The sequence below is a fragment of the Salvelinus fontinalis genome, chromosome 40 (genome assembly GCF_029448725.1).
Source record: "Salvelinus fontinalis isolate EN_2023a chromosome 40, ASM2944872v1, whole genome shotgun sequence".
Taxonomy (NCBI): domain Eukaryota; kingdom Metazoa; phylum Chordata; class Actinopteri; order Salmoniformes; family Salmonidae; genus Salvelinus; species Salvelinus fontinalis.
In genome coordinates this window covers 3,329,673-3,350,603 of record NC_074704.1, presented here as the reverse complement: position 1 = coordinate 3,350,603, position 20,931 = coordinate 3,329,673, and the positions used below count along the sequence as shown (strand labels likewise).

General features: G+C 44.2%; 1 protein-coding gene across 1 annotated transcript in view; it reads right to left on the bottom strand.

Moving 5' to 3' along the window:
* Positions 1 to 2,905: 2,905 nt before the first annotated feature.
* The window catches only part of LOC129839875 (xylosyltransferase 1-like), a 111,221-nt gene continuing 93,195 nt past the window's right edge, over positions 2,906 to 20,931 (bottom strand). The window contains exons 9-11 of the mRNA XM_055907575.1: positions 19,697 to 19,892; positions 8,938 to 9,271; positions 2,906 to 6,617 (exon numbers count right to left, since the gene is read on the bottom strand). Coding sequence (XP_055763550.1) covers positions 6,280 to 6,617; positions 8,938 to 9,271; positions 19,697 to 19,892 — 868 coding nt within the window. The 3' untranslated portion in view covers positions 2,906 to 6,279. The remainder of the gene's footprint in view (positions 6,618 to 8,937; positions 9,272 to 19,696; positions 19,893 to 20,931) is intronic.

Sequence of the window (20,931 nt, the reverse complement as noted above, 5' to 3'; positions counted from 1 at the left end):
CAGAAATGACAGGGTAGCCTACTCTGCTGACACTGACAAACAGATCAATACGATGTTGTCTGGTCCATTTAATCGGCCTACGAAAAGGGGCGACACAAATACAATAGGATGTCCATCTAACCTGGAGGAAGAAATGATGAATTATTGTCCAAAAACAAACAAAAGTGCTGGTGACCCAATGATAAAGACAGTGAATATGCTCACTGGGGATATGGCCGATGTTCTCCACTGGTTCCAATAAGATAGGCTACTGTTTTCTCAATCAAGTTAAGAAAAAGACAGATTGCAGTCTTTTCATTGTCATCTCATTACAGAAATAGACATTTGTTTTCCAAACAGTTTTTCTGTGATTGTATTTTAAAATATTGCGATATGCCTGCCTGGGTCTCCCAGCTTTTCACTGACAGTCGCAACTCAACAATCATCTATTTAGTATTTGCATCACCCTCTACGCAAATTGCGGGCCCTTCTGACTCTAGGCTATGCGATTTAAACCAAGCTGTCTATGCCTTTTAATGTGTCATAAACACAACCTGATGTTTTCATCTGATTGTCAAACAATCAACAACAAGCGCTTCTGTAGTCTACCCGCGCTCAAAATCATTTCAGCATCCTAACCCCAACAGTGCACTGTGCACCCGCAATTTGATGAATGTAAAGAGACATCTGTTACAAAACACCTACATGTGCTGTAATCAGTGGCGACCCGTCATTCAGGGCACCTGTTTTGAGCCCCACATTTTTAGCAAAAAATAGTATTTATTTATTTTCCTATATACACTGCTCAAAAAAATAAAGGGAACACTTAAACAACACAATGTAACTCCAAGTCAATCACACTTCTGTGAAATCAAACTGTCCACTTAGGAAGCAACACTGATTGACAATACATTTCACATGCTGTTGTGCAAATGGAATAGACAAAAGGTGGAAATTATAGGCAATTAGCAAGACACCCCCAATAAAGGAGTGGTTCTGCAGGTGGTGACCACAGACCACTTCTCAGTTCCTATGCTTCCTGGCTGATGTTTTGGTCACTTTTGAACGCTGGCGGTGCTTTAACTCTAGTGGTAGCATGAGACGGAGTCTACAACCCACAACCTTCAGTTGTGGTCAGATGTTGTTAGTTGAGAAGGGACAGTTAATGGAGAGTAAAAAATAATATACACTTTATGATTTTTATTATGACTTTATTATTTCTGCCACACAAAATGTTAAACATGGCAATGTTGTTCTCATGTTCTCAATAAAGGCTTTCAGTATCTTGTTGCATGTCATGATTTAAGCATGATTTTTAAACCGTTACATTTCACCCCAAGCCCTGTTATAGCTGACACGGGAGGTGGGGTAAATTGTAACCTTTCGCTCCTTGTATTTGAGACAAAGTCACACCTTGTTTTGCCTGGACACCATACCGGACCATACCGCCTTACTTCAACCCCTGCTCCTATGACAAATGCCGTGTTAAAGGTGAAAACATCTTCACACATATTCATTGGATTTTGACCCACAATAAGAGTAAACATCAGCAAAAGGTAACGTTAAGCACAGAAGTGGGAAAGATGGCATGTCTATGTGCTCGGCCCAACACCTGGAGGGATACGCTGCTTGTGTCATTAGCTCCTCAGTTGTTTCATGTGTGATGCTGTCAACATTCTGTTTTGATCTCGGAACTTTATTAGAACACCTTTTAAACGTTTGATGTCACGTTAATGTGATGTGCCTCAGGAGAGACAGTAGCACCACTGTCGTTGTCTCACTGTCACCTTTTACATGTGTTGGATGAGACCTAAGGGTTTGTTCCATGTCAGAGATAGTGAATTAAACTCATCTGCAACATGTGGCTCATGTACATTGTTAGAAACTCTTCACACAGATGGGACCCCCCCCTAAAACACACACTCGTCATAGATGTGACACACGTACTGTATACACACACGCATGTAGACACACTCTTCACAGATGTGATATCACACTCACTAAGCAGACACAGACACACACACACACACTCTCTCCTTCCAGTCACCCTGGACTAATTATCCGGCGTGTTCGGAGCCTTGTGGGATCGTTGTGAGATCTTATGGTCCGTAGTGTCCCTTTGATCTAGGCCTGTCAGAGGCTCAGTACACCCTGTGATCGTGTGTGATGATAGAGGCCCGGGAGGATGTGTGGGATGATTGTATGTGTGATGATAGAGGCCTGGGAGGATCACACGGAACCCCTATTCTGTTCTGATGACGAAGGATGGGAAGACGATCACAGAATCCCCAAGTGGTTCTCTCTGGTCAGACCTCCACAAACGATGGTGGCATCATTCATCGCACAGCACATTCAAAGAGGATTGTTTGACTGTTGGTGAGGTCCCCTGTTTTCTAGATGTATTATCTCTGGAAGGCAAGGGGAAGCCGAATCTCTGGCTACTGCATATTGTGTTTGAGGTGGTTTGTTTTATATCTACACACGATAGCCTGCCTCTGAGACATATGGTACAGTATTTTTAAGGCCTGAACTCTCTCCACTCTCTGTACATAGGCTGAAAACAGGAGTGTTGCCATATGCGTAGTGTATGTGTTTCTGGTGCTCAACAGCTGACGATGGCAGGTTGATTCTTCAGTTAAGTCATGGAAAACATGTGGAAGCAACTTCAAGTAATTAAACAAATACTTAGAGGGTGAAGCTAGGGTGATCATTAAACAACTGTGGGAATGACTTAACACGGTTTGACCGTGCTATCACTTTAATTATGGTGTAATGTACTCTTTGTTTCCATAGTAAAATGCAATTATGGCTACTTAAACGTACATAAATAATTAAGAAGGAGATGTGTTACAAGGATTTCGTGACTGTCATGTCATAAACTTGAAGTGTTTAAGCATAAAAATCCACGCAATAATGAGACAAGATGTAGAGAGAGCTCTTTTTATTTCAAAAAGCAGTCAGAGAAAAATGTACCAACAAAAAAAAAAATATCCACAAAAATGGAAAAGCGAAAGACAAGAAGACATGGTATTTACAACAGCGGACATCTTTTTTTGGTGTTACAGATTCATCAAATCACATCGACTAACTCTTGGTGTTCTTCTTTCACTTTTTGTGGAAAGTAAAAACAGCCACAACCATTGAATGTTCATAGATGGACAGAAGGTTTTAAGAGTCCCCTAGGCAGGAGTATAGATAGATAGCTAAGGCACAGAGTTTCCCCCTGAAACTTTAGGAAACGTTGACGTTTCCCCAGAAACTTCGGGAAACGTTGAGTTCAGAGAAGTTTGTGCAACAGTTGCTCAACAATACATTCCAGCAGAGAGAACAACAATCTGTCATGATATTCTCTGAAAGGCGAAGAATAATATTAAAAGCTTTACCCAATTCTGAGTCATTCCTTACTCCTTAGATCTGTCCAAAACATTGAAACAGGTTATGTACCTAAAATCACTTTGTGCCCAACTAGCAACAAGTAACACCAGCCATCTCTTCTTCTTCCACTGTAATTCCAATTCATAATCTTTCCACACTGCATCGGTATTTACATCGTTTTAAACATATTTTCAATACAAAATATTTATGTACATTTTCTTCATTTTTGTAACAAAATAGGACTTTTACATTGAGTAACATATTTCAATTCACTTCTCGAGAATGATAATTGAACTTTTGAACAATGGGCAAAGTGTTCGTCAATTTAAGTATTCGTTTCAATGTGAGAATGGCACTGCCAGTAAAAGGAAGTCAGGGTCATATCTGTATCTAGCTGTTATGTTATTAGCTAGGTAGCTAAGACAGAGAAATAGTAATGTTGTCTTTTTGTAGGCACTAACTCCGCCACGGTTCGATGGCCTGGGGAAAATGACTGTCGTTTTTAGATAAACACTGAGAATAAGGTGTGTGGTAAACACAGACTTAGGAGATCTTATACGTTTTGTTCTAGGAGATCATCTTCATCAGCTGACGTCACTTTGTGAATTTTGATGCATTTATGTAATAACAAAAGCGCATAAAGGCTTCATAATGAATAAAGGTCATGTTAACTGGCTGCTATTATCTCATAGAACAAAGTGTACTGTATAAGGTCTCCTAAGCCTGTGTTAACCTCAGACCTTATTCTCAGTGTTTATCCCAAATCCCTATTCTTTCCCCATAGGAAAGGCTGAACGAACCAGAGGTAACTCACTTCTGGGTTTTAGCACTAGAAGCTGGCGAGCCCTATATATAGGCAAAATTGCCCTTCTTTGTAACCATGGCAACGCCAGTTCAAGTTTGAGTGACAGGACTGACACTTATTAGGATCGATACATCCAACAAGGTTCAAGGTGAACTTGGGCCATTGATTAACTCACTAATGATCGTTGATGAGCCCTGGTGAAAACATTCACTTAGCACGTTTGACTGCCAAATCATGTTGACAATCACAGATTGGATTCTAAATTGGGACCAAATTAGGTTGTGAGGAGAATTGAGTTGAAGCCAAACAAACGAAACGGCAGATCGTAGTTACCCTTCATTGTGGTTGGAGAAGGGGGCACTGTGCTATAGGCTATGTTTGAACTGTGGTAAACAGAGAGATAGTCTTGATGGCAGCAAAAGTACTTAGCATGTAGTAGAACAGGTGAAAACCAAAGTTGCCTGGGCCCAATCCAACAGTTCCTTGATCAAGATACAAGATATATTCACTATTTGTTTCCATTTTTGCCACAGCATGAACAGCATCATCAATCACTAACATCCTGGTACTGACACGGAACCGAGTAGGAAATGCAACATCACCACGGAATGACTTCAACACACATTTTGGAGAGTTTTTGGAGTGTTTCTGTCTTTTTTTGTTTACTTCTCTGTTTGGGGAGGTTGTCAGGAGGAAGCTGACCCTTCTGTGACCTTTCAGTCCTGGGTGCTTCCCCGTGTGATGAAGACTTGGCAAACAGTCAACGAAAGAACCAAGACAGGAAGAGCTATTCAGACCGGACAACACGGACATACAGACGGGCATTAGGTTTGTTGCGCCCAAAATAGGTATACAGGTTGGGGCATTGGCCTTTGTAAATAAAGGCAGTTTCTCTTTACAAAAAAATATTTATCGAGCTGCCAAAGCAGCGTTGTAGTCATTTAGTCATTGACTAAAAATATTCTGTATTTATATAAACTTATAAATAAATAGCAACTCGTGGACAACTCACTCCATTCACTCGACAATAACTTTGAGACATATTCTGTTTCATACTTGCAACATAAACCGTCGTTAAAAACAAATGAACAAAAATTCTTAGAAAAGGAAATGAAAAAATAAGCTTGAGAATTTCTGTTTTCTTGCGAAAGCACAGCTGATATACTTTCATTTCAAGTTTCAGGCTGTCCAGTATGGAGTGATATTAGTGCCAATAGAAACTGAATCTAGTTTCAATCATTCATGGATTGAATTCAACTTCTACTGGCACTAATGCCACCCCATAGTCCAGTCACACCCACACACCTTTCTCCTGTTCAGGCACTGAAAGTCAATATGTAGTGCTGTGCCATAGTAACTTTGTCAGTCATACGCAAAGATTGAGGCAAGGAATTTCGCTTTTTTTTTTAAAGATACATCTTCGCGACACCCTCCGAGGTTGCGGTTCAGTCTATCTCCCTACATGTAGGCCAAACCAACCTTAAGAAGCAGGCCTCGTATTCACAAAGCATCTCAGAGTAGAAGTACTGATCTAGGATCAGGTCCCCCCCTGTCTATATAATCATATTCATTATGATTTAAAAGAGAAAACTGATTCTAAATCAGCACTCCTACTCTGAGACGCTTTGTGAATACGGGCCCAGAACGTGGTCCACTACCAGTGTCGACTATCCTGTTCCACCCGAACACTGACTTCTGACTGACTTCACAATCGCTCTTTCATTTAGCAGCAGACTAGGCGGCCTTACTAGGTGCTTGGCAAAGCAACATTTGTCTCTACGTCGGACACAGCATCAATCACAGTAAACTCAGCGATGAGATTAAAATAAATACATTGGGAAACAGAAAACGGCAAAGCCGGCAAAACCCCCAAAGACGAACACTTCAGGAGTCTGAAACTTGCACGACACCACAAAACCTTCCCCAGACATTCTCTTCCTCTTCAACGTTCCTACAACCTCCAATCAACCTTAAAAAAACACAACTTACGTCTTTTCTCGTCTTATCTGATCCATTACGTCGACTGAAAAATAAAAATTAAACAAAAAGAGATTTGAAAAATAAATTATTTAAACTTAAGACCTGCAGTGTGGCCTCCCGTCCAGCCGGAGGCGCCACTGCTACCTGATGCGCCCGTCGGCGTGCGGCGGGACCAGCTGGGACTTGGGGTCGGGGCTGAGCGAGCTCCAGGGGGTCTTGGCGCAGGTCTGCATGACGGGGCAGGATGTTCCAGGTCCCCCTGTCATGGAGGTGGAACACACGTCCCCAGCCTCCCACATCGCACCCACCAGGCCGTCTACCCAGTGCTCCAAGGCGGGGCCAGTCAGGGCGGCGTTGCGCTTAGCCTGCTCCACCTGGCCCAGGTGTACAGGGATGTTGAGCACGGGGTTGAGGCCATGGAAGCTCTGCTCCATATAACTGTTCTTGGCTGGTCCGTTGTGGAGCTTCAGCGTGTCCTCTGGGGGAGGGAGGGAGAGTGAGCGGAAGAGCGAGAGAGAGATGAAGCGAGAGAAAGAGGGGGGCAAAAATGGATTGTTAATGTTTTATGGCGAGACAGTCATGGAGATAGTGTTCATAAATGAGCAGGTAAACAGAGAGAGTCATCAATGGGGAATCTAAGTAGGAAAATCAGTAGAACCACTTTGACTTGATTGTGTTGCCCTAAAGGGTGGAATGGAACTGTGAACTCATTTGATGAGACCAAACTTTGTGTTACTGGTTAATTACATGCTATTGATTTCTCTAGGGTAAGCCTAAGCCACCGAGTGGGAGACTGCACCAAGTGTCTCAATGACTGCACTTAGTGTCTCTTTATAAAGCCATTGGAAGCTAGGGGGCAGATAGGAACATCTTCTCATACATCATACATTTATAAGCCCCTTCATACCCTCAAAAGATAAAATAATTGCCTAAGCCACAAATTGGTAAAACAACTCAACGACTGTTCCTCGTGTCTTTTTATAAAGCCACTGGAATCTAGGGAGCAGAGACGAGACCATTACCTCATCCCTAAAACTCCTCCACCCTGAAGGTAAAGCTGTACATTCCTCAGTGCTCCTAACACCGGGGCGCTTGCCGTCCCTCCTCAGCCTGGCTATTGTACGCTAGCCCAGCTCGCCAGTGCCGGGTTCGCACCCTGCCGTTAGCCGCTAGCGTTTTCACGGGCTAGCGACAGAGATGCAGTCAGACACCCCGTTGTTCTGCCAAGCTTGCCACTGCCCGGTGCCAACTACCAACTTTACTGTGGCAGCGGTGTGTGTGTGGTGCCAGTGTGTGTGTGTGTGAGGGCCCATGGTGCCAGCGCTAAGCCAGGGCAACAACAAAAAACTCACCATGAAGGCTACGTGTAGTAGAAAGACCTGGAGATATTCAGGGTTGTAAATCTGTATGGCAAGGCTAGAGGCTGTTAGAGCAGGTGGAGAGGAGTCCAAGGCTGCAGGATTACTGTACCACCACGACCTTCAGGACTATGGGATCTAAGGGCATCTAACCCCATCATACAGGAGCAGGAGCTGTACGGCTGCTTTCCCAGACACTAAAAAGGATTCTCAATTGAAAGTGCTTCTTTGTCCAAGACCGGGCTTAATCTGTGTCTGGGAAACTAGCCCATTAAGGTTTTATCCTAAGTACCGTCTCAATGGATAACTACTGTACTGTAGTCCATATAAGGCTGTTTGATACTGACGCTCACCGGTTTCCATAGTTTCTATGCTGCAGTGGATCTAGTTAAGGACTACTGTTTGCACTTTGGGCCAACTGGGCTATTTTAACCACTCAAGCTGATCCAAAAAGTTTAGTGGAAAACAATCTAAAGTAGAGCTCAGTGTCGCCTCACTTGGGTCATAAAACATTTCAGCAACAGTATAACCTCAGAGAGCATAACAGTACGTTTCATGTTTATCTTCCATAAATAGTGGAGAAAGGCAGTCGATTTACCCTCATCTCCAATGCTAAAGTCTTTTTGGAGTGAATTTAGCATTCTGACTATGTGCCGGTACAGAGTTTGGAGTTTGGAGTTCGAGGGGAAGTGGAGTTAATCAATTTTCTGTTCAAATCAACAGGGATTTACAACTGAGAGAAAAGCAAACAAGCGAACGATCAAACAAACAGAAACACTCGTGAACAATTGATGAATATTCTAGCTTCCTCTCTCCTCACTCTCGCACATGGCCCCAAACCCCACAGCGCGTCGGGGCAAAGCCTGCTAACTTTTATTTGTTGATTCGGTTCATAATTAAAAATGGTCTCAGTGCGATTATAAAACAGGTCGGGCTGTGAATATGCCACCACACCGAGGTTAGCATCTCAACTCTCGGGTGACTTTCACAGCAGCTGATTACTCTAGCTAAAACAATAGGGGTCCTGGTCCCTTATAGTTAACACCGGCAGATTGATTTAATTGTGTAATTGTGTTCCTCGGCGTGATATGGAGGTGTTTAACATACTGTTTAGTATGTATGAGAAACACTGAGGGTGATTACGGTTGACTTGGTGACAAACAACTGGGGCTTCCAACGGCTCAGAGGGTTGATTAGAAAGAGCATCGTAAACACAGCAGGGTCTCATGGGAAATGTGCTTTTGTGTTTGCGTGTGTATCCATGATAGGGCAATAACATGACAAGACATACTGCATCAATTATATCACATACATCACAGACTGACACTCATGTGACTTGTAGACCTGCACTATATATAGGCCTATCTCTTACCTTGCCGTACAGGCTAGTGCTTGTTATAAGCCAGTGGTGTGTGTGTGTGTCTGTGGCTGTACTCTTACCTTGTCTTATAGGCTGATGCTTCATATAAGCCAGCGGACTTATCAGAAACCTAGTCTCGGCCACGGGGCTCCAGTGATGCAACACCCGTATGGTCCACACCCCAGGCCTGAGCGGCTGGTTCAGGGGGGGTCGGTAGTGGGTGTACTCTGCGCTGGCGTCGATCAGGATATCGTAGGTGGCAGCGATGACGTTGGTGGGGTCGATCCACACCACGGTGACGGTCACGTTGGGGCCCTTGGACCACCGCTGCATCCCGACGGTCTCGTCCATGGGACCCATCAGACCACCGAAGTTACGGAACATGCGCTCTTTGGCATCCCACTCCGTGCCGATCTGAGAGAGGGATGGAGGACGGGACGGAGGGGGGAAGGAGAGAGAAAAGGGAGTGTGTAATTAATTCACTGGATCTGAAATGTCCAACCGTTTAATGTATTCTGAAATGTCCAACCGTATAATGTATTTCATGCATACTTTGCATACAACATTAACTGAGGCAAATGAGGAACAGAAAAACAGGCTGAATGTGAATTCGTTTCTACACTGTAACGTCATGGGAAATTGTAGTTGTGATATAATATGTATCCCACACCATTCATACAACCATCCTGGATCATGTCTCCTGTATAGACTAGTGGTTTAAAGTGTGTACAGATGTGGGATCTTAATTTGATCACCCAGGTTTAAAAAGGCTTTCCGCGTTGACATTTTCAGACTTGATTTTCCCTCGGGAATAATGCTGTAGCAAACTGGTTCAAATGAAGATCCTACATCTGTCTACTAGTCTCACTTCATCTGTAACGTCAGCATTGGTGTGCAGCTTCAAACATTAGTACAGCCATTACCTATCATGTCTACAGCAGTGCATTATGTGGTTTCCAGTATGTCTCATGAGGCTTTATGTAGACTTTCTATGTTTATAGGCTTATACAGGATTTCCAGTATGTCTACATTTTGTTGATGTGTAATGTAAGCGTTGGTTTGCAGCTTCCTGTGTGATCGATAGACAGGCCGACTGAGGTAGCAGTGTATATGTTGAGTGAAGAGTGAACACCTTGACTAACCCTCTGGGGGGCTGGGGATCAATCTATAACAACACAGACAGAGACATGGAGAGAGAGAGAGAGAGCAAGACAGAGAAAGTGGGAAGAGAGAGAAAGAGCAAGAGAGCAAGAGAGAGAGAGAGAGCAAAAGAGAGAGAGAGAAAGAGACAGACAGACAGACAGACAGACAGGCAGACAGACAGACAGACAGACAGACAGACAGACGGGAAGATGAAAAGCACTAACTCCATTTAATGCAGTTAAGACTATTGCTGGAGGGAAGAGAGAGAGGTGAGAGATGAATAACTTAGATACTGAGAGAAATAGAGAGAGATTGAGAATACAGGCAGAGAGAGAACATGATGATATAAACTGACTATACAAAACATTAGACTGACCAGGTAAATCCAGGTGAATGCTATGATCCCTTATTGATGTCATTTGTTAAATCCACTTCAATCAGTGTAGATGAAGGAGAGGAGACGGGTTAAATAATCATTTTTAAGCCTTGAGACAGTTGAGACAGGGATTGTGTTTGCGTGCCATGCAGAGGGTGAATGGGCAAGACAAAAACTTGAAGTGCCTTTGAACGGGGTATGCAAGTAGGTGCCAGGGACACCGGTTTGTGTCAAGAACTGCAACGCTGCTGGGTTTTCACGCTCCAGTTTCCCATGTGTATCAAGAATGGTTCACTATCCAAAGGACATCCAGCCAACTTGACACAACTGTGGGAAGCGTTGGGGTCAACATGGACCAGCATCCTAATGGAACGCTTTCGACACCTTAGGTGTTCTTAATGTTTGGTATTCTGTTCTCAGAGAGAGGACTATATATAGTGAGATGGGCGGACAGAAAGTTTAGGAGGACAGAGAGTGAAGATCAGAGATAGTGAAGGAGGACAGAGAGTGTAGGAGGACAGAGAGTGAAGATCAGAGATAGTGAAGGAGGACAGAGAGTGTAGGAGGACAGAGAGTGAAGATCAGAGATAGTGAAGAAGGACAGAGAGTGTAGGAGGACAGAGAGTGAAGATCAGAGATAGTGAAGGAGGACAGAGAGTGAAGATCAGAGATAGTGAAGGAGGACAGAGAGTGTAGGAGGACAGAGAGTGAAGTTCAGAGATAGTGAAGGAGGACAGAGAGTGTAGGAGGACAGAGAGTGTAGGAGGACAGAGAGTGTAGGAGGACAGAGAGTGAAGATCAGAAATAGTGAAGGAGGACAGAGAGAAAGAGGATGCAGATTAATCTAAGGAGCTTGTAGAAACGTGAGGAGGGAAGATGATGAGGGATGATGAGGAGGGATGATGAAGAGGGATGATGAAGAGGGTGATGAGGGATGATGAGGAGGGATGAGGATGATGAGGGATGATGAGGAGGGATGATGATGAGGAGGGATGATGATGATGAGGGATGATGAGGAGGAGGGTTGATGAGGAGGGATGGTGAAGGCTTGAGGATATGCTCATCCTTACACCCAGTGATTAACACCAGACCACAGATCAATGGGCTGACTGGAACACTCCACTCAATATTAGGCCGACTGAGAAATGAGTCTATACACTATAAATAGACTCAACCTCCACAGAGAAATTAGTGGTGTGTGTGTGTGTGTATCATGATGTCGGAAAACATAAACTGTGAGAGGATCTTGGCTTTCCCTTTAATTCACTCTTCACATTTGTGTGTCTGTGTGTCTGTGTGTCTGTGTGTGTGTGTGTGTGTGCGTGTGTGCGTGTGTGTGTGTGTGTGTGTGTGTGTGTGTGTGTGTGTGTGTGTGTGTGTGTGTGTGTGTGTGTGTGTGTGTGTGTGTGTGTGTGTGTGTTTTGTACTTTGTAAAGTAAGTTTTGTAAAGTGATGGACTTGGGTAATTACATTTTTTAATTTAACTGACCTCTATTCTCTTTATCAAAACTAGATTTTCCTTGTGTGTGTACGTGTGTGTATGTGTGTGTGTATGTGTGTTTTCACACTGCCTGAGCCATAAGTGGATCTTGCCAGCCTGTGATGCACTTCCCTAATTCAATTTTGTAATTCAACTGACCTGTATTTTCTCAATCAAAACTATATTTTCCCTGTGTTTGTATGTATGTGTGTGTGTTTGTGGTTGTGTGTACGTGTGTGTATGTGTGTGTGTATGTGTGTTTTCACACTGCCTGAGCCATAAGTGGATCGTGCAAGCCTGTGATGCACTTCCGTAATTCAATTTTGTAATTCAACTGACCTGTATTTTCTCAACCAAAACTATATTTTCCTTGTGGTTGTGTGTGTGTTTATGGTTGTGTGTGTGGTTGTGTGTATGTGTGTGTTTCACAATGTCTGCAACAACAACTAGAGGATATTGCCCTGCCTCCCTTCAATTCACCTCAATTTAGTGTGCAAAATTGGTACCCTTCAACTCAATAATGTTACCGACCCCTATTTTCTGTACCAAACTACTACTTTCTATGTTAGTATCCTCAACATCCTTAACTAGAATGTCTATCAGCTATGCTATTCATTCACTGCAGGTCTAGAAGAGTATCCCTCATGCTAATTCATTATAATCTATTCTATTCTTATTGATTCTATTACATTTTTTTCTATTCTATTTCAGTCTATTTGAAGTGTTTTCCTCACTGGCATATCACACCATATACATCACATTGATTGTCAGTGGTCTGATTCTAGGCCACAGACTGAAATCAAAAGCGTATTGACTGAGGAAATGTCACTATAACCCACTGGCTGCAGACTACTGCCTCCTGACTAAATAGTTTTGTGAGAAATCTGGGTAAGGTACTATGGGCATGGATAACATTGGATTTCAGTAATGGTTTTGGCTCAATTCTATTTCAACTCCATCAATTCAGGAAGTGAATGGAAATGTAATATTCTCATTGAAAATGAATCATACTTTTCATATCTTGAATTGGAATTTGAATGAATCTCCTGAAGCGACTGTATTCTGGTTCAAACTGTCACTGGAGAGTGGAGACAAACAGTAACACAGCTACAAATCCACAGTTCATTGAGTGTACGACCGTATTGACCACCTGAGAACCCGGAGACGGTCAAACAGGGATTAACCTCTGACCCACTTCAGGTTCATCCGATGACCTCCGACCTTTTCTCTACACTTCACTTCAAACCCTGGTCCAACACCTCAGCTTGTTTTAGTTTATGATCTTAACTCACACTTTACCTAGTGACAGCACAGTAGTACTACTGCTACCAGCCACCCCTGTCCTTCACTGCTGATCTGGCAACCCTGGAGTCAAAACCAGTCAAGCTTGTAGCTTGTGTGACCTAAATTCACACATAGAGCACAGGTAGTAGACTACTAGGCTACCATCCAGCCTCTCTCCTTTACCTTTGATCTGGCAACCCTAACTCAAGACCCTTCCTCACTTTAAACCTGTGGCAACTGTTGCGCAAGATCTGGGAACCATCACTGGTTCCCGAGTCAAACCCCTCATCCTATAGCATGCATCCCTTTTTCATTCCCTCGCTCTACCTATTACCCCTCCTTCCCTACCTCCCTCTCCATAGATCTTAATTGACAAACATAGAGGACGTGGGTAAGGATGGCAGCTATCTCAAGCTGTCCCAGGGGAGTGCTCCGGGCCTGGGCCTAGCTGCATTCAACACCTGCTTTTCATTACCTCCATACACAAAGACTGACACTAATAAGGCCCAGAACCCAACAGAACCCTGGGGGCCTTTGTCTGTTTCGCACACGCGCACACACACACACACACACACACACACACACACACACACACACACACACACACACACACACACACACACACACACACACACACACACACACACACACACACACACACGTCAGTAAAAAAACGAACAGTTTTTTAAATCAAGACCAGATGTGGTCTGGTTGGTTGGACGTGGCTGCCCGCACCACTGCCTGATGGAAATTGACCTGTCATGTTTTATGGGGAGGTGTTTGACTCTGGCGCCAGTGAGGTTGTTGGGGTGTGGTGGAGGGGGAGAGGGATGGGGTGGGGGGTTTTAAGGTTGAGTTGCCAGGTCAGCAGTGGTAGTACGATGTAAGATGTAATGTGTGAGTAGAGGGCTTAAGCTACAAGATGTTGTGCTGCTGAGGTAATGCTGGGGAGGGGGTGAGGTTGCCAGGTCAGCAGTGGTTGTACCACTGTAAGATGTAATGTGTGAGTAGAGGGCTTAAGCTACAAGATGAAGTGTTGTGCTGCTGAGGTAATGCTGGGGAGGGGGTGAGGTTGCCAGGTCAGCAGTGGAGGACAGAGGGAGGGTGACGTACTACTGTACTGTAGGTAAAGTGTTAGTAGAGGACATAAACCACAGCATTAGGTGTTTGACACGGGTGCCCGTGGGGGGAGGCAGGGTTGCCAGGTCTTAGGTTGCCAGATCAGTAGTGGACGACAGCGGGAGGGTGACGTAGCCTACTACTGTAAGTATACTGTGAGTGAAGGCGCTTAAGATACAGACAGGCAGCTACTACTGATACCTCTGTCCTGCCTGTCCTGCTTATGCAGAGTTAGAGGGAGGTAGAGGAAGAGATTGGAATGAAAGGAGAAAGAGACCGTCTTGCAAAGTGATGCACGGGGTATGGTTAGAGGGAAGTGGAGAGAGAGGTTATAGGTAGGAGGAACAGACTGTGCTGCCTCCCCAGTTTATGGTAGAAGTTCAAAGGAGGCAGAGGGATAAATTCTAGGTGGTAGGAGGGAGAGACCTTGTAAAGTCATACATGATATACAGAGCTACCGGACTACATAGGAATCTACTACCACCGTTACAACTGTAGTCTGTTAGTAGGGTGGTAGTCTGTCATCTATCCCTCACTTATTTAGGATAGTTGTTGGAAGCAAGTCTATTAAGAGCACTGTGGAGAGGTAGAGAGCAATGTTAGAGAGCAATGGCAGTAAAAATTGGGTAGAGAGAGAGAGTTTATAGATGGAAGGAAAAGGCTGTATTTGAATGTTGTACTGCAGATATGGTTTATCTGCCTGACAGACATTCACAACAGTCAACTATAACTGCTTAGCTCTGTCATGTCCGTCTATCTGTCCTCTGGCTGCCTGACTGACTGACAGACTGACAGTCATTGTAGCTAAGCAACCGACAGAAAGTCCTTTGCGATGCTGAGTACTCAGATAAAGTCGTGCCAGCGTCGGTCTGCTGTCACTCACAACTCTTTAGACTAGAACGCCTCAGAGGCTTCCCTGTGCCCATGACTGCCTCGCAGTCTAGTGTCGCTTCGGAACTGTTACAAAGGTCAATAGGTCGAAGGTCAAGAGTAAAAGGTCAGATTCACCCCGACTTATCACCTCAGAGTGCTCAGAGGGAACTCTTACGAGGACATCAACTGACATTTCAGAGGGTTCTGCTTGACAGTGTGAAAACCAGAAAAAAAAGATCACTCTCAACCCCCCCATGATAAACTGAAAAGTGCTCGCTGGCTCACTAAGACATAGCTGATGTTAGAGAACGTCCTCAGAAGTAGAAATCGGGTCATTATTTATATTAGCATAACTACGCTATCAGGAAGCCTGGCGTGAAGGTGAGTAGTCTACGTTTCATTAGTAAACAACAAATAAGCAGCCGGTGAGGCGCTAATCCACATCAAATTTGATGAATTCAATCAATTGACATTTTACAAGGCTACCGATCCTGTGTTTAATGCCTGCCGCCAATGTGTGTGTGTGTGTACTCTCTGCAAGGTTGCCATAACGATGAATATATCTAAGGTCACCATGAACTATATATCTGATCTGGCCAATCATATTTCATACAACATGCTTCTCTGTGCCAGGCACTTCAGGGCTTGTATATACTACTAACACATAGAGGTCATTGTTTGACTAAGTGGCTGGATAACTGCTGGGCACTCTAGTCTAAATGACAGGGGCTGCTGAATGACTGTGAATGTTATGTGAACATTACGTAAAAGTTGTAGCCTACAACCTCGAAAACAATGTACCTCCGTTATGGTCAGACTGACTGACCATTATGTTGTCCATTGACTGGATAATGAATGGTTGAATACAATCAATACAGGAGCAGCTGATAGAAATGGATCTGCTGAAAGACTACAATATGAATGTTACCTCAACGTTACGCCACCTACAAAAATGACATGTTACCTCAGCAAATGTTCTCAATGGACTAAGTGAACTTTCCTCCACTTCTAAATGGGATGAGTTTGCGATATTTTTCAGAGATAAGATAAGCAACAATAGGCTGGGTATCAGTCAAGCAAGACCCGATGAGAAGTTTGATGATATGTGCCCGCGGCTACCACGCAAAGGCACTAAGGATTTATTTTCCCTGGTTGACACTGACAGTGATATCACAACTTAAGCCTCCTACCTGCCTTCTCCATCCTATCCCCACCACTTTCTTCAAAACAGTCTTTAATTGCATATCTGAAGAAGTGTAAGCTATTGTCAATCACTCCCTGAAATTGGTTTTCAAACAGCTAAATGATGTTTTAAGTACCAACTGTATTTTTGAGAAATTACACAGCACAGAGACGGCCTTAGTTAAAGGGGTAAATGATCTTAGAGCCAAAACAGATGCCAAACAGCCATCTGTCCTTGTCCTCTTAGATTTAAGTGCTGCATTCGACACTGTTCACCATGATGTCCTTCTGGATAGACTGGAGAGGTTGGTTGGCCTCTCCAGTCCAGTTCTGAATTGGTTTAGGAACTATTCAACCGGTCGAGAGTTTTTTGTCACCCTTGGTGAACATAACTCAGAGAAAATACATCTCACATGGTGGCATTTCACAAGGTTTGATTTTGGGTCCGGGACTGTTCAATTTATATATGTTACCCCTTGGCAGAAAGCACAGCATTGATTCTCACTGCTACGCAGACGATACACGGCTTTACTTTTCTGTGTCACCAGAGAATTTGAGCTCCACGGATAGATTAGACTGTATTAGTGATTTAAATACTTAGATGGCTCAGAACTTCCTCCAGCTAAATCAAAACATGACCGAGGTACTTATTGTTGGAGCCAAAGCACAGAGAGAGAATCTGGCCGCACATTTTAATTCACGGGCAATAAAGATAAAACACCTGGTAAAAAACCTAGGTGTTATTTTAGATTCTGAAATCAATTTCGAATCACACAATAGGAATGTGACCAAAATAGCTTTTTACCACCCGAGGAACATTGCCACCGTGCGTCCGTTTCTATCTCAGGCTGATACAGAGACACTCATCCATGCTTTTATTACAAGCAGGCTTGACTATTGTGTAGCTCTCCTGTCTGTGTCACGCACTGATCTGTTTCACCTGTCCTTGTGATTGTCTCCACCCCCTCCAGGTGTCGCTTATTTTCCCCAGTGTATTTATCCCTGTGTTTCCTGTCTCTCTGTGCCAGTTCGTCTTGTATGTTTCCAAGTCAACCAGCGGTTTTCCCGTTCTCCTGCTTTTTGCATTCTCCTTTTTCTAGTCCTCCCGGTTTTGACCCTTGCCTGTTTCTTTGTACCTGCCTGCCTGACCCTTCTGCCTGCCTTGACCACGAGCCTGTCTGCCACTCTGTACCTCCTGGACTCTGATCTGGCGTTGACCTTTTTGCCTGTCCCTTTGGATTAATAAACATTGTAAGACTCCAACCATGTGCCGCCTGCCTCCCGTGTCTGCATTTGGGTGTTGCCTTGTTCCTTGATAGTCTGGTCTACGCAAGAAAGCCATTGGCCAATTGCAAAACATACAGAATGCTGCAGCACGGGTTCTGACTAGGACCAGACGAAGAGCACACATTACACCGGTTTTAAGGTCTCTGCAATGTGAGTTTTAGAATTCATTTTAAAATCATTCTATTGGTTTTTAAATCAATCCACGATTGTGCACCCCAATACATGCCAGACATGATTTTGAGTTATGTACCCAGTAGATCCTCTGGCACTGGCCTTTTAACTATCCCAAAGTCTAGGACCAAGAGGAATGGAGAGGCAGCCTTTAGCTATTATGCCCCCAGCCTCTGGAATAGCCTGCCAGAGAACCTGAGAGGGGCCGAAACTGTGGACATATTTTAAAAAGATCTTAAAACACACATTTTTTTATCCTCCTATGTTTGCTGTGTAGTAAATATTTCTGTTTTTATTTGTATTGTTTTTCTTCATTTTTTCCTGTGAACCACATTGTGTTGCATTCCATGTCTGAAATGTGCTGTAGAGATAAAGCTTGATTTGGGGGCACTGTCTACTGAAAGAGTGTAAATATTATGTGACTGTTATAAGAAAATTGCATAAATGTTACAACTCCAACCCAAAAAACAGTGTGTCAGTGACCTCAGCGAACTGCAGCCTGGCGAAGCTGCTGTATATAAGGTGTGTCTACTTCTAAAAGATGACTGTCACGCCCGGATCTGTTTCACCTTTCTTTTTGTGCTCGTCTCCACCCCCACTCCAGGTGTCGCCCATCTTCCCCATTATCCCCTGTGTATTTATACCTGTGTTCTGTTTCTGTTGCCCTTTCGTCTTGTCTTACCAGCGTGCTTTCCCGTCTTCCTGTTTCTCAAGTTCTGTTTCCTAGTTTTTTCCGGCTCTGACCATTCTGCCTGCCATCCTGTACCTGCCTGACTCTGACCTGATTACAAACCTCTGCCTGCCCTGACCCCGAGCCTGCCTGCCATCCTGTACCTGCCTGACTTTGACCTGATTACAAACCTCTGCCTGCCCTGACCCCGAGCCTGCCTGCCGTCCTGTACCTGCCTGACTCTGACCTGATTACAAACCTCTGCCTGCCTGCCGTCCTGTACCTGCCTGACTTTGACCTGATTACAAACCTCTGCCTGCCCTGACCCCGAGCCTGCCTGCCATCCTGTACCTGCCTGACTCTGACCTGATTACAAACCTCTGCCTGCCCTGACCCCGAGCCTGCCTGCCATCCTGTACCTGCCTGACTCTGACCTGATTACAAACCTCTGCCTGCCCTGACCCCGAGCCTGCCTGCCATCCTGTACCTGCCTGACTCTGACCTGATTACAAACCTCTGCCTGCCCTGACCCCGAGCCTGCCTGCCATCCTGTACCTGCCTGACTCTGACCTGATTACAAACCTCTGCCTGCCCTGACCCCGAGCCTGCCTGCCCTCCTGTACCTGCAAGACTCTGATCACGAACCTCTGCTTGTCCTCGGCCTGCCCTTTGCCTGCTCCGTCTTTCTAATAAATGATCTGAGAACTGTACTATCCGCCTCCTGTGTTATAATAAATGATCTGAGAACTGTACTATCCGCCTCCTGTGTTATAATAAATGATCTGAGAACTGTTCTATCCGCCTCCTCTGTTATAATAAATGATCTGAGAACTGTACTATCCGACTCCTGTGTTATAATAAATGATCTGAGAACTGTACTATCCGCCTCCTGTGTTATAATAAATGATCTGAGAACTGTACTATCCGCCTCCTCTGTTATAATAAATGATCTGAGAACTGTACTATCCGCCTCCTGTGTTATAATAAATGATCTGAGAACTGTACTATCCGCCTCCTGTGTTATAATAAATGATCTGAGAACTGTACTATCCGCCTCCTGTGTTATTATAAATGATCTGAGAACTGTACTATCCGCCTCCTGTGTTATTATAAATGATCTGAGAACTGTACTATCCGCCTCCTGTGTCTGCATCTGTGTCATACCCTGAGTCGTGATATCACAGTGTTACTGTTCTGTGAATGTTATGTGAACATTACCTAAACGTTAAACAACCAAAAAAGGACGATAGTTACCTCGGCGAACTGCAGCCTGGTGAAGGTGCTGGGTGGGGAAGCCACCTTGTAGGTCTTCCTGGGCATCACCCAGGTCTCCAGGGTCTCCAGCTTGCTGGTTGCCAGGTTAGTGGCATGGTGCTTGACCAGGTAGCCTTGGAACTGGTCTGACTGGAAGTAGAGATGCACTGACACCGGGTGGCCCATGGGGAAATACCTGGCAAACCAAGAGGAAATAATCATACATTTAACCAACCTTTCTCAACAGACCTTTATCAGTAGCCTGAGTACAGGTCTGTTTGGGCTATGATGCCAACTCTGTCACTAATTTTGACAAAGACAGCAATGGAGTTGACAAGAACACAAACAAATCTGGGACCAGGCTACTTTATCAGGGTTTTACCTGGCAACACCAGTGGTAACCCAACAGACAGACCCATTGAGATTCCCATGAGTGAACTTGATATGGTACCAGTGCTGTTTAAAAGGGCAATGGTGTAAGATGAGAGTATCTAGATTAATCTATTGAACAATTACTGGAGACTGCTTACAAATGCTAATGTTTGTAGATGCTAAAGTTCACTAGCGGGGCCTTGCTAACGTCTCAGACGCTAAAGTAAAGGTTAGGGGATGTGCTGTGCTTTCTGTGATTGTGTGAAGGGAAGAGGCATTAATTCAATGACCTATAAAACATCTGTTGCTGTGGAGACAATTATTAAGGCTAGGAATGGACAGACTGACTGAGACCAGACTGTAGTTATAGCCTGCCCCGGACCAACCCAATACAGTCATTGGGTATATTGGCAGTAATATATTAAGTTAGTCACAGCCCGATGCCTCTGACGATAACCATGACACACCAATTCGTAACACACATATTAACTAACACAGCAGCTCCCAACCTTTGCCATCCCGGGGACGACCAAATCAGTGTCAAAAGATCTTGAGGGCCACCATTCGCGGAGTCGCAGAATTTCTTTACATAAAATATCTTAGCGTTCAAATGTAGTCCATTTGATCAGTGAATGTTTAACACATATTGTAACAGATTTAACACATATTGTAATGTACAATTGCTTATAATACCATAAATCCAATAACTCCAATATTTTTTTTTTTTTACAAATACTAAATAATGTGCGGAGCAGGTAGTCCTCGGACCACAGGTTGAAAACTGCTGGTCTGAAACAAAGTCAGCTGAGGTAAAAACACACACACCCTCCCTCCACACACACACACACACACACACACTAACC